The sequence below is a fragment of the Anthonomus grandis genome, chromosome 14 (genome assembly GCF_022605725.1).
Source record: "Anthonomus grandis grandis chromosome 14, icAntGran1.3, whole genome shotgun sequence".
Lineage (NCBI taxonomy): Eukaryota > Metazoa > Arthropoda > Insecta > Coleoptera > Curculionidae > Anthonomus > Anthonomus grandis.
Window position 1 is genome coordinate 6,330,563 of NC_065559.1, and position 15,553 is coordinate 6,346,115.

The 15,553-nt window shown below is 32.4% G+C and overlaps 1 protein-coding gene across 1 annotated transcript in view; it reads right to left on the minus strand.

Annotated features, from left to right (window-relative positions):
* Window positions 1-13,953, minus strand: part of LOC126744803 (paired mesoderm homeobox protein 2-like) — a 63,136-nt gene extending 49,183 nt beyond the window's left edge. The window contains exon 1 of the mRNA XM_050452365.1: window positions 13,706-13,953. Coding sequence (XP_050308322.1) covers window positions 13,706-13,802 — 97 coding nt within the window. The 5' untranslated portion in view covers window positions 13,803-13,953. The remainder of the gene's footprint in view (window positions 1-13,705) is intronic.
* Window positions 13,954-15,553: the final 1,600 nt, after the last annotated feature.

Genomic DNA, 15,553 nt, shown 5'->3' on the forward strand with positions numbered 1-15,553 from the left:
CTGAAGTTTCAGACCTATATACATAATAACTAAAGGTCGAAATTATTATAGAAAAGAAGTTTTTTGAGATCGAGGAACATTTCTTTGTTGAGATTCAGTAGACAGGCTTGTCTTTTTATACGAGGGTGGTCCCAGAAGTACCCGGCCTGACCTAGAGATGTCGGCAGTAGTTTGAAAAATATCAGTGTATTAGAAAGTAGGTATACAATCTATAAAGCATATGTTTCAAGTTTGAAGACGCCACGTTGTTTAGTATTTGTTTGGCAGCCATCAATAATTTTCAGTGAATTTATGAAAATGGAGAAAATTGGTCATCGTTATGTGATACAATACTTTTATTTGAAAGGCCTCAGCCCAACCAATATAAAAGCTGAACTGAATTCTACTCTGGGTGAGTCTGCTCCTTCGTTAACAACAGTAAAATATTGGGTAGCAGAGTTTAGACGAGGCCGTATGAGCTGCCAAGACGAGCATCGCAGTGGTCGACCAAATGAGCTGACGACTCCAGAAATTTTAAAGAAAACTCACAAAGTGGTACTGGAGTGGTACTATATACCTAGACTATTCAATATATAACTTTTATTAAACTTACTTGCAAGCACCTCTGATTTGCCTGGCAGCAACCATGCACACAGTATCCAAGCCAGTAAATCACTAAAAATATTTCGACACACGAGGCTTGCATTTCAAAACAAAACAGAGCGCAGTGCAAGGTCAAATACAGCACGACACACATTTTAATATTTATTTCTTAAAGGGGCTAAATTAGTTTACTTAGGTCCTTTCTGCACTACACCATTATTTTCTCACCCAGAAATGCAAGTAAGTGTTGCGTCTAAAAATGATGCGTCAGCGATAAGCCAGGACGGTGGAGAATCGCAGCGAGGCAGGAGGCAGTGAAAAAAAGATATCGGCTGAAGTTTGTCGAATATTTCGTTGGCTACGAATATTTCGTTATTATAATAAATATATAAGTTATAATTAATATTACGGGAATATAAATGTTATTTTGGGAAATGATGAGTGTTTAACTTTTACTCTTACAATTTCAGAAGTGGAATTATTCACGTCTACTATGGGAAAACATAAGAAAAGAAGTAGAACACGATCCTCTAGTTCATCATCTAGTGATTCGGACAGTGCAGAGAAACAAATAAAAAAATTAAAAAGGCAATTAAAATGAAGTGAAAAATTACGTAAGGAGAAAACTGTAAGTACTTATGCTAGTGTAAGTGTCAATGAGTCTTTAATACCTATATTTGATGCCTCCAATGAAAGCATGACGGCGAAAGAATGGATAACCAAAGTTGATGAACTTAGCAACATTTATAATTGGGACAACAATTTAATCATAAAACTTGCGACATCTAGAATAAGGGGTAATGTTAGGAAATGGTATGACTCACAAAAAAAACAATGTGAACAATGGGCCGAAATGAAGGTATTATTAATGGAAATATTTTCATGCAAGATTAAGTTTGGTAAATTATTTGTTGAGGCCGCGAATTATGTGCATATGCCTAATCAAAAATTAAGCGACTATTGTTTTGAAAAACTAGCTAGGTTACAAAAATTAAATTTAAATATTAGTGATGTAAATTTAATAGATTGTATTATCGAGAGAATAAGCAATGAGAATATTAAACTAGCAGCTTAGGCGGCAAATTTTAAGTCAGTTGGGTTATTAGTAAGTTATTTAGATAGTGTTAATCAGGATTTTCTTTCAAAAAAATTAAATGTTTCTAATTATACGAATGTTCGAGAAAAATCGGCAAATGCCAACAAAGGTAAATTTGTTAAACCTTCATATTCTAACCACAAAATATGTTATAATTGCAAGAGACCACATATTGTTAAAGATTGTCTAAAAATTATAGTTAAGTGTGAATTGTGTAATAAATTAGGTCATAGTAAAAATCAGTGTTTTCGTAATAAAAATAAAGTGCAAAATGTAAATTTGGTAGATTGTTTTAAAAAAAAATATTTATACGAAAAATATTAATATTAATATTAATGGCGAATTAATTTATAATTGTTTAATAGATACAGGAAGCTCTTGTACTCTTATTAAAAAGTCAGCAGCTGAAAAACTAAAAATAGAAAATATTGCACTTGATAATGCCGTATTTCTAAAGAGTTTTATGGGTGACTACATATCGTGCAACACTGTTAGTGATGTTCATATTAAAATTGATGATTCAGTAGGGAATGTTAGTGCCTTCATCATCAATGATGATAGTTGTCTTTCATATAATGTTATTATTGGTTCTGACTATTTGAATCAACCTCAAATAGCTATGTTTAAATGTAATGATACTTTTTGGCTTAAAAATATTTGCTCCGTAGAAATTGATACTATTTTGCAAAACCAAATAACGTTAGATTTATTGAATTTTGGCAATATCACGGATTCGGAAAAAAATCAAGTACTTGTACTTTTAAAGGAATATCGAGATAGGATATCATTTAATCTAAAAGAATTAGGCAAAACCGAATTAGTTGAGTTGACAATAACATGTAAGTCTAGCGAACCTATAGTTTATAATCCATATCGTATGTCTGTTTATGAAAAAACCATAGTTAACGAATTAATACAAGAACTTTTGTGTAACGGAATTATAAGGGAATCAAAGTCGGCTTATGCTAGTCCGGTCCTATTGGTAAAAAAAAAATGGCGATAATCGTCTATGTTTTGATTATCGCCGGTTAAATGCAATCACGGTCAAAGAAAAATATCCACTTCCTTTAATCAAAGATCAAATTGATATGTTAGGAAGTCATAAATATTTTATAACCCTGGACTTAGCGTCTGGTTACTATCAAATACCAGTAAATAAAGACTCGATTGAAAAGACTGCATTTATCACACCGTCATCTCATTATGAGTTTACAAGGATGCCGTTCGGGCTAACAAACGCGCCAGCAGTTTTTCAGAGATTAATAAATATGGTGCTTAAAGATTATTTAAATAAAATTGTTTTTGCCTATTTGGATGATCTTATAATTCCGGCGCACAATATAGAACAAGCTTTATCGAGACTAAGGATAATATTAGATGCTTTAAGGTAGGGAAAATTAACACTTAAACTAAGCAAATGCTACTTTTTCAAATCTCAGATTAACTATTTAAGGCGGGAAATTAGTATTTCTATGGTAAGATCCTGTAAGGAAAAAATTAGAGCCGTTATAGATATGAAAGAGCCCACTAATATAAAAGAAGTTAGGCAGTTTTTAGGTCTTTCCGGATACTTTCGTCGGTATGTTCGTAACTATGGTGTATTGGTGGAGCCAATTACAAGATTACTGAGAAAGGATGTTGTATTTGCTTGGTCAGGTGAGCAACAAGATGCATTTACCAAGGTTAAATCAATATTAGTATCTCGTCCGCTGTTAGCGATATTTAATCCAGAATTAAAGACAGAATTACACACGGACGCTAGTGGTTTGGGATTTGGCGCTATATTAATTCAAATTAATAATAAAAACCAACAAGTGGTAGCATACTTCAGTAAGCAAACGAGCCCTGAACAAAGAATGTATCATTCTTACGAATTAAAGACTTTAGCGGTAGCTTTAGCATTACAATATTTTAGAGTTTATCTATTAGGTATTAAGTTTGATATTGTTTCGGACTGCAGTGCGTTACGTGCTTCATTTGCGAAACAAGATATGATCCCGCGAGTCGCTCGGTGGTGGCTCCCAGTACAAAATTACAACTTTTCAATTATTCACCGACCTGGATCGGCAATGGGACATGTAGGCGCCCTTAGTCGGAACCCTGTTTCCGAATATCTAGAAGTAGCCACGATTGATGTTACAGAAGCCGATTGGATAGTAGTGGCTCAAATGCAAGATGAACAACTTCGAATTATCTATACCATACTAAAGAGAGGAATTATTAATAGATCAACTAAACAGTACTTTGACAAATATGAATTACACGATGATAAGGTATATAAAAAGATGAAAGAAGGCAAGCCACTATGGGTGCTTCCCAAGGACTGTAGATGGCAAATATGTCAGCTGTGTCAAGATAATGGAGGTCACTTCGGATTTGAAAAGACTGTTGAAGAAAAAGAGAATTAGTGGTTTTCACAACTTCGAAAATATGTAAAGAAGTATGTGCCTTCATGCCTTTCCTGTCTTTATTATAAAAACCCTAGTGGTAAAAAGGAGGGGTATCTCCACCCATTAGAAAAAGTTGCTACCCCCTTCCACACAATCCATATTGATCATCTTGGGCCGTTTATAAAAAGTAAAAAGAACAAAAGTATCTGCTAGTTGTAGTGGATGGCTTTACAAAATTCTGTTTTATTGAGGCTGTAAAGGACGTAACTACAAAACCCGTAGTCAATGCTTTAAGTAACATTATGTATATTTTTGGAGCACCAACAAGAGTTGTGTCAGACAGAGGCACCGCATTCACCTCAGCGACGTTCAAGAAGTTTTGTGAGGACTATGGCTTGAAACATATCCTAAATGCGGTAGCAACTCCAAGGGTAAACGAGCAATGCGAAAGGTATAACCGCACGATATTAAACGCACTTTCGTGCAGTGCTGCTGGTGTTGCTGAAGATCGTTGGGATACCGTTGTCAAGAAGGTCCAAAGTTCCATTAAACATGACTTTTAATACAGCCATTGGTACAACACCTTTGGCCAAGTTGTTAGCTAAGTTTAAAGGACCGTTCAAGGTTACTAACGTCCTTTTAAATGACAGGTACGAAGTCCAGGATATGAGAGAGAATTTTCGAGGGATAAAGACAGTGGTCTCGGTAGATAAGATGAAACCGTGGATTATACTAAAGGGTAAGAATTCACTTGGTTAACAAAATGATAAGGCCGAAGGGGCAAAATTAAATGTGAGTTATGTAAAATAAGTACATTCTATGAGGTACTAGCACCAAATACTAAGCACAACATCAAATTATGGTTAATAAAATGTGAGGTGTTTGATGAAAAAGGTACATACTAAGAGGTACTAAGATCAAACATTATGCACAAGATTAAGAGTCGTAAGGTTCGATATATCCATTGATCATGATTTTATGTTAAATGTTTCTGGGGTGCAAAGAAAATTATTATTCGAACAGGGTAAGATTATCAGAAGTATGTCATATTCTTTATCTATTTCAGATGGGGAACTACTAGGATCTGAGGTCAGATCAGAAGAGGATGGCCGAATGTTAAGGAATTCTAAAAATGATGCGTCAGCCATAAGCCAGGACGGTGGAGAATCGCAGCGAGGCAGGAGGCAGTGAAAAAAAGATATCGGCTGAAGTTTGTCGAATATTTTGTTTGCTACGAATATTTCGTTATTATAATAAATATATACGTTATAATTAATATTACGGGAATATAAATGTTATTTTGGGCAATGATGAGTGTTTAACTTTTACTCTTACATAAGGAATAATTGAATTTAGTTCTTTTCTGCACCAAACGCTAGGATTTGGCTCAAAATTTATTGTAGCATATTAAAAACAAAATGTCCGAAACGGCACTTAGGCCCTTTCAGAAATAATCGATTCATTTATAAAAATATTATCAAAGATAATGGCAATTATAATATTATTACTTTTTTAGAGAGGCTTATGTTCATTCTGCAAATGCTAATCTAGTACTGTCTACAATGTATGCAAATATGCAAGAATTATTTATATGTTATATTGATTACGCGAAAGCATGTGACAATGTCAGGCACGATTTATTACTACGATATTTGGAGGACTTATATATATGAGAAGATAATTTTTTTAAATTTTATATTAAAAAATACAAAATAACTCATAATGAAAATTAAAATATGCAAACATCATTAAAAAATAAATCGTTTATAAATTAAAAAAAATAATTTTATAGAAATGTAAATTGCGACCATTTCGAAATAATTAACAGAGTAAGTATAACTTATTTTTTTATATAATAATATTTTATTCATACAGGGTGTCTGTGAACTGAGTGTACAATGCTTAACCACAAATTCCTTGGCTTAAAATAGAACTTGCCTAATTTATGCCAACTTGCCTTTACCAAAATTGCTTCGTTTAGCCGTTAGAGGGTGCCAAAGTTTTAAAATTAAGATGTTTTTTTTTCTAAGTAGCCTTTATTATTTACCTGCAGCGTTTATAACTATATAAATTGACGTACTTTGACATAGGCGCTTACCTATGTTAATGCCCAAAAGTTAAAATCAAGTTAACTTAAATTGCTTCTCAAATATTAGCTGACAAATTTTTGTAGCTTTTTTTATCCTGTAAAATTTCTTTTATGGTTTAGCCGTAAAATATTAAATATGTTATTCATATACATATGTACTTTCTTTCTGCTTATGTCATTTTTTTTTAAATAAGCGCTAACGTCTAAGCGCTAAAACTCAATTGCAACATTATGGTTTTTATTTAATAACAAACAGTTTTAGACATAACTTAGGACTCAACAAAAATATGTTAATTTTTTTCCATTTTTCATTTAAAGGATTTCCTGAGGGTGAATTTAAAGGTAAAAAACGTGCGGTTCTGAGTAATCAAAAAATTATTCGTTAGCGAACTTTTTCACTAATTTTCATCACAAATGTTCACTAATCTTGAAAATATATTTTAGATGTAGTACCGACATCCTTAAGAGTATTAGAGTAATTTTTTCATCAATACTCGTATATATGAAAAGGTTTAATATATGAAGCCCTTGGCGTGAAAAGGATGCAAGCCACAAAATCCGTCTTTTTTATTTGAAATTACTCGGAAATAAAGGTACTAGCTACATACAGCATATTCTTATGATCGGTCAATAGATGGCGCTACTGTGCTAAAGTGTCGTTTTCACAAAATCTGCTGTGTGATGAAAATTTTCGGTTACAAGCCGCCATCATGAGTAGCCCACGTGCCGGATATTCTCGAGAGTTTAAAGAGTTTTCAAGTAATTCTAGTGAAAAAAAATAGCGGTGGATGGAATTCTGACGATAGTGTAAAAGACAGAGACTACGTAGAGAGTGAAAATGAATCCAGTGCATCATCCTGTGAAGAGCAACAGGTATGTATTTGAGGTTATGTGGCTTAAACCCTTTTACTAAAAATTGTAGCTATGTATTTTTGCCATTATTTTTGTGTATTTTCTTAAAATATCTGTAATAATGTTTATGGCAATTCCCTTACGGGAGTATGACATTTTTCACAGGTATAATATAATTTTTTTTGACATAACATTCACTTTGTTTGCTATCATCATCCCAATATGTTTGTCAGAGTACTAAAATAACTATATATAGCGAATTTTTTGTTTACAGGAATCCAGAAAAAAACGCCGTGCTGAACTTCCTACCCCTGAAAAAAGGAACAAAACTAGATAGAGAAAAAAAAACGTCGAAAGATCTGAATTAAGAAAAATATGTCGAAATCTTGGTTCGCCCTATATAAATAAAAGAGGCAAAAATATTGAAGCCAGAGTCTTAGGTCCACCATGTGGTTGCAACAAAAACTGTAGGATGTTGCTTCAAGGTACAGAAAATAAAATTTTTGACTATTTTTGGAATATTGGCGATTATGACAAGCAAAATGCGTATTTATTTCATAACATAAAGCAGTTGCCAAAAAAACGTTCATACCCTAAGAAAACAAAGAGAGCTGTCTCTTCTCGGAAGTTTGGTTTTCACTATTTTGTAAGGCTCAATGGCTTTGATGTAAAAATATCTAAAAGAGAATTTATTTCCATTCATGGTCTGACGTCTCAGAGGCGATTACAGCTTCTGCACAAACAAATGCTTGAAGGCCTAACCACACCTAAACCAGATCAACGAGGGAAGTTTCTAGTGCGCCATAATAAAATACCGGAGGAGGCCTGCCAGTCAGCTCGAGACCATATTAATATTATTCCAAAATACACAAGCCATTACAGTAGGAAAAAAAATCCTCATAAAACTTACATTAATCATGACCTCAATATATCTTCTTTATACTATGATTATTATAAGCCTTGGTGTGTTGAAGAAAATATAATACCTATAAGTCAGGATAAATACAGAAGGATATTTTGTTCTGAGCTTAATATAGGATTTAAGCTACCAAGAAGCGATACCTGCAAGATATGCGATGAACTAGATGTAAACATTGAAAATTCTAAAGAAGATGAAGAATCTCTAAAGAAGTTAAAGACAGAAAAGAAGTTGCATTTAAGGCGCGTTGAAGCAATGCAAAATACTTTAAAGGATAAAATAAAAATGGCTGCTTTAAAGGATACATACGTATTATCATTTGACCTTCAGCAAGCACTCCCTGTACCCTCTTTAACAACTGGTCCTGATTTTTACTTAAGGAAGGTATGGGTATATAATCTTGGAGTCCATGACTGTGTGAATGATAAGGGCTATATGTACATGTGGTCTGAGAATACGGGTAAAAGAGGTAGCGATGAGATTTCCAGTATAATCTTTAAACATTTCAAAGAACAAGAACACCTTCCCAAAAACCTTATTGTATATACAGATAATTGCGGAGGTCAAAATAAGAACTGGGTCTTAATGAGCTTGTGGAAGCAGTTGGTTACAGAAGGTGTATTTGAATCCATAGATTCTTAGTAGTGGGGCATACTCATCTTCTGACCGATAGGGTCTTTGCTATGATAGAGAAATATAAAAAGAAGATAAAGACAGTATATGAACCAGCAGATTGGTATGAGGCAGTAAGTAAGTGTAAGAGAACCAATCCGTTTAAAGTTACTGTAATGAAGAGAGAAGACTTTATTTCATTCAAATCTTTAGAAGGAAATATTGCTAAAAAAAAGCTTACCGATGAAAAAGAAAAAGTTGTCTTTAGCAAAATTTGTATCTTTAAGTTTGACAGCGTAAATCCCAACCTTTTAAAGATAAAACATTACTTAAATGAAAATTTTAAAAATGTAAATATTGGAAAAAAAGGTATTAGAAGGCAATGTTTAACAGAATGTTTAAAACAAAAATATATGGAGCCAATAAAAATAAACCCCAAAAAACTTGATAATTTATCACTTTTGCTACCGTATATGCCTGAAGTAAGCCATCATTTTTTTTTGGATATTGGCGCAAAAAAACTGGTTAGTCAAGAAGGGGCATTACCAATGGATATAGAGCATTTGGATGAAGACTACCCATTAAGTGATGATAATTAATTTATTTTTCATTTAACTTTTATGTTTTTTCAGTTAACCTTGATTTTTTCATGTAAAAGGATACAAGCCACATTTTTTTGCAAATTAAATTCCAAAAAAGTAAATCTAGTGATTTTTTTTTAAACCTTTTTGTCGGTATAAGACTAGGTAAGGTGTTTTATCTTTTACAACCGAATTCAAATAAAAAGAATTTAATTTTGATTTTGTGGATTTAAAATGATTTTCCAGAGGCGATTTCTCAAAACCTACTGCATGTGGCATACATCGTTTTCACGCCAAGGCTTTCATATCTTAGAAGTTATCATTAAGAAAATTATGTGTTTGAAGGAGAAAACATGGTTGTGTGTAAATTTATATTACTTAGAACGGTTTAAGGTTGATGTATTTTTTTTTGTTAATTTTAGTAAAAAATATATTAGATTTACAAAGTAAACAAAAATAAACTAATTTTTTCAGATAACAGACTATTAAATTAGAAAAATTATAAGCAATTCAGAGAAATGAGAAAATTTCAGAATATTTAATTAAAAATATGTAATAATTTAGAAATAATCAAGAAACTCTATATAATTCATTTCCATATATATACTCGCCGGCACAAAATTCCGCCACCCTGAAATATTGGCCAAGTTTGATGATTTATAAATTTTTTATTTTTTATCAGATTGTCACGATTTTGCTATCAGATTTAGATACATTTGTTGTGATTTTTTAAAATCATTTTGTAAAATAGCATTTTTCGATGAGGCTATATTATACAGGAGTAAAACAAACTGTTGTTTTTTCTCGTAATTTCAAAAGACCCTGTAGGAAAATTAAGGTGGATAATTTTGTTTACATACTGTTGCTTGTAATCTTTGATGTATTCTAAACATTTCGATTTTTGATTCATTCCATTATCTCACTTCTGCTGCGAGCGGCAAATTTTTTATTAAAACGCTGATTTGAAGCGTATTTTTATTAGGAGAAACAAACACTAGGTATATCATAAAGTTAATTAAAAAAAGAACAATTTTAATAGCGTGTATTTCCTCCTCTCGCAGCACTTGTGTGTTAATATGGTATTAACTCCAGCAGACGTGGGTAGAATCGTTACGTTAATAGAGGATGGCCGTAGCAAAAGTTATGTCGCCCGTCCTCTGAGATGTCCGCGGTCTACAGTTCGAGATGCCTGGAATAGGTATTTACAGACGGGAATTTTTACTAGACGACAAGGCTCTGGCAGAAGGAGAATGACCACTGCAGCTGATGATCACTTTGTCACGATTAGTTCTTTAAGAGATCGAAGATCTACTGCTGTGTGTCTAAAAAATGACTTCATGGGAATACTTCATGGAGTAAGTGTAAATGAAAGAACGATACGTAGATGATTAGCAGAAGCTGGACTTTATTCACGAAGGCCAGCAGGATGTCCACAATTACTTCCTCGGCATCGACAACATCGACTGAAGTTTGCAAGATCGCATTTTGAGTGGACTCTAGAATAGTGGGCAAACGTACTATTTACAGATGAATCCGGGGTTTGTTTAAGGACGCCGGATGGTCGTGAGCGGGTATACAGACGTAGAAATGAAAGATATGCTGACTACACCATTTTAGAACAAATCTCATATCGTGGCGGTTCAGTCACGATTTGGGCGGGTATTTCTACCGAAGCACGCACCAATCTTGTATTTATTGAAAATGGAGCTCTAACCGCCCACCGTTACATTGAGGAAGTCCTTCAAGAAGTTGTTGTCCCATTTGCTCCATTCATTGGGAACCCATTTACATTAATGCATGATAATGCTAGACGTCACGTTGCACATGTAGTGAGCGAATATCTGGATGAAGTTGGACTCCCAATATTGGAATGGCCCGCATGTAGCCCGGATCTCAACCCAATAGAACATCTTTGGGATCAACTTAAAAGGGCCGTTCGTCGTCGTCCTGTACAACCACAAACCTTGCAAGACTTACGACTAGCGCTGATCGAAGAATATGAGGCTATTCCTCAAGAAAGAATAAGGAACCTTATTCATTCGATGCCGCGAAGACTGCAAGCTGTTATTGCTGCGAGAGGAGGAAATACACGCTATTAAAATTGTTTTTTTTTTTAATTGACTTTATGATATACCTAGCGTTTGTTTCTCCTAATAAAAATACGCTTCAAATCAGCGTTTTAATAAAAAATTTGCAGCTCGCAGCAGAAATGATATCATGGAATGAATCAAAAATCGAAATGTTTAGAATACATCAAAGATTACAAGAAACAGTATGTAAACAGAATTATTCACCTTAATTTACCTATAGGGTCTTTTGAAATTACGAGAAAAAACCACAGTTGATTTACTCCTGTATAATATAGCCTAATCGAAAATTACTACTTTACAAAATGATTTTAAAAAATCACAACAAATGTATCTAAAAACTGATGGCAAAATCGTAAGAATCTGATAAAAAATAAAAAATTTATAAAACATCAAACTTGGCCAATATTTCAGGGTGGCGGAATTTTGTGCCGGCGAGTGTATTAATATTTTATTTTTATAACCTAATATAAAATATTTTTAAGAAATAATCAGAATAATCAAATTAACCATTTTAATCTTAAAACTTTGGCACCCTCTGGCGGTCAAAAAAAGACTAAAAAATTAAAATTAAAATATGAAAATTTTTGTTAAATAATCAAATAATTTTGAAAAATCGAAATACTTAAAACTTTCCTATATTAAGAGAAATATTAAAAATTATTTTTTTGTTTCTGCCAAGGTCCTAAAAGGAGACTGGCAAGGATAAAAGGTCTTCAGAGTTAATAAAGTCATGCACGTTAAATGAAGGCGATCAATAAATGATTTTAAATAATATATTGTTATTATTTTCTTTAGTATTTATACAAGGGAACTAGAGGTAAAACTGAACTTAAATTTAAGTAGCATTCTTATATAAATTGGTAAACCCCTTCCTCTAGTTCCACTATCTTTCTTAACAAAATTAAAACTGCTATTATTAAACGCACTAGCATCTTGAAGAGAAAACAATCAAGTTTCTGAGAGACCAATAACACCAAATTAATATAAAATATTTTTTAAGAAATAATCAGAATAGAAGGGTTTCAATAAAAAAGAGGGCAACTCAAAAGCTCTAAAATAAAGAGAAAAATCATAAGAGTTTCCTATACTTAAATGTTGATTGCAGCAAAATTTTAAATTATATAACTATTTACATTTAAAGTTAAAATGGCTCAAAAATTACATATTTTTAAAACATTCTTTGTTTTTCAGTTTTTTTTTAATTTTATTAAATTAAAAATGTTTTTTAAAGATAGGATTTTATAGGAAAGTGTCAAGTTTTTTTTTTCTTATTATGTAACCTTTTAATAATATTAATTTATTCCTTTCAACTTATAATTAATTACATTTTAGTATTTTTAAGGTTTTTTCTATTTCTACTTATACTTCGAGAAGATCTTAAGGTTTGTTAAGTGCAAAGGCTCATTCCGGTTCATATCCTATGAGACAGAGTTCCAGCAATTTTTTTTTCTAGGTTTTCAAATATTATTGTACAAATTAATATGTATATATTTTTTTAAAAGCGTGTAAACTCCTTTAGGTTTATTTTCATAAAATTGTATGTATTCTATTTAAAACTAATAAATTTTAGTTTAAATTATTTGAAAGGTAAAAAGTATGAATGATTTTATAATTTTAATTAGCAAAATTAATATCCATCGTCGGCAGTATTGAAACTTGAGACAAACGTAAGAATTGTTGGATCCTACATTTAAACAACTGCGTGCAAGAAACATAAAAATATTTGAGCCAAATAATTAAAAATAAATATTATTTAAAAACCTTGATTAAATTTATTTAAAAATCACAGTTAAGCTTAAAATGTATTTAATATTAAAATTAAAAAAATTATTTTTTGTTGGAAATTTTCAGTAAAGTTTTAAATGAAAAAAATACAAAATCTAAAAATATTGGGAATTAAAATATACAAACATCAAAAAAAGTCGTGTATAACTTGAAAAAAATAATTTTACATAAATATTGCAACAGTTAAAAAATAATAAGCAAACTGAATATATATTCGTATTAAATAAAACGTTCTTTATAACACTAGGATTTCTATTCATTAGTGGATAATTTTAGGCATAACTTATGAGCCAAAAAAATATTTTAATTTTTTTTTATTTTAATTGTGAGGGATGTCCTGATGTTAAATTTGAGGGTAGAAAATGTGGTTCTGAGTTAAGAATATGAGCAACTAAGCCAGTTTTGGTTGGGGAATTATTTTGCTAATTTTTATCATAAATTTTCACTTTTCTTGAAAATAATTTTTAAGATACAATATCAGTAATCTTAAGAAGACTCTTTCGTAAATATAAAAACTTTAATTATATCTTAAAACATGTTTAATATGAACAGTCAAATTGGAAACTTTGACATGTAAGTTCTTTGCACCAAAATAGAGAGATTCCTGAGAATGTGTTTGAGGAAAGAAAAAAGATATTTAGAAAAATTACGACTATATAGTTAATCAAGAATAAAAAGGTTTTACTAATCAAAAAAATCAAACACTTACCACAATTTTCCGTAGACGACGTAGTGAATCCCAAGATTTGATCGATACTATACACGGTTCGCGTTTTTTGCTCCCTAACCGTTTTCGACATCATCATAATCGACACTAAACTGAACCCTTTAACCCAACAACATGACGATAATAATTAATAGAGTCTTTCAAATTAATTAAATGAAATTCTCGGCGGCGGTGGTGGTGGTGGTGGTGGTGGTGGATGGATGGATCCTGCTCCCGAGGGCTTCCCTTTAACTCACTGAACTAATAAATGTTTTAGTGTCGGGCCTCCTCGTCATCAAAGGGGAAGTAAAACCTTCTCTCTACCCTCGCAATTTCTCCGCCTTCGCCGATTAGACCAATGAAAATAATTCCGTTATTTACGCATGTGCTTTCTCGAAAATTAACCACGCCGACGACCGGCAGCTCTATCTAGGCTCTCCTTAATCTGTTTGAATAATACGATTGTTATGTGATGATTGCTATTATCAGCGTATATTTTCCCTAATTGAAATTATTACACCGCTTTATTAAAACATCATAGTCAGGTGGTTTATATTATTAATATACGAGGTGATCCTTTAATTAAGAATCGAAGAGTGAGTGGAAGAACACTTTAGTGAAAACAGAGTATTACTAAAGTGAACTTCTATATTTTGCAATAATACTATAATTCTATCTTTTGGTTGATACAAGTGATAATGCGTTTTTTTTCATTACTAACAAAGAAAGGGGTGGGAGGGTATGCATTTCATTAATCGGAGGAATTCTCAAAGCTTTGACGTGATGAGGGTTTGGAAATCATGCGTCGGCAACATTAAAACTTAAAACGTGAGTTTTGTTTGACCCCCCATCCAATTGACTAAGCAAGAAGCATAAAAAGTTTTCCTCTGTTTGTAATCATACTGATCCTCTAAATTGTAACACAGATCCTAGATTTTAGTAAGCTTTTCTATGTATGTCTCTGTTAATATCGTCATCCAAAGGTACTGAGAAATCTATGACCTGGCAAGTTCTTGTATCTTTATTAGGTAGTCTGTTGTGCTGCACGATTCGATCTGTAACGATTTCGATATCCCAATAAATTTTCGTGTGCATGAATAGGTTGGGGTTCAGACTTATGTTATTCAGGAGTTAAGTCATTGGTTAAGAGGCCCACGTTTTGAGCACTGCTTGATGAACTGCTTTACCCATGTTGTTATATCTTGACAAGTATGAAGTTGGAGCAAGTTTAATGCACGTGAAAAATAGATGTTGAATAGATTTTTCCTTTTTGTTACATAACCGACACTTTGAAGATTCTACATGTTGTTTTAGAATGTGATTCCGGTAGTATCTCGTCGGGACCACCTGGTCCTGAATCGTGATAATTTCAGTGTCAGGTAAAAGATGTAAAGTAAGTATTGCTAGCCGCTTTATAGACATACTCACCATGTAGACTATTAATAAAAACGACTGTGTTGCTTGGATTGCCATTGTCTAATTAATTTACGTTTGTTTTTCATTTTCAGGTTCATCGTGCCTATGCAGCTAGAGCCGTTCAATTGCTGATTTCGGGTGCAATATTTTATGCTTTGTCAAGGTTGTCCTTAGTTAGCGATCCAATAGTTCAAGCTCCGCGATAGCTCAATCAAGAACTCTAAAAGTATATGTTATCACCGGGTATGTCCACGTATTTTATTTTTTGAATGAAGGTAAGTTTTTAGAATTTTTGTTAGTCGCCAAAATGACTCAAAAATGTTTTAATCTTTCTCTGTTAACAGAACTTGAAATACAGCTCTGCTTGTTAAGCTTTAAGTAAAGCTTTGTAAAACTTTGTTGGAATCCTAAATACTCATAATATATTTGCTTGTG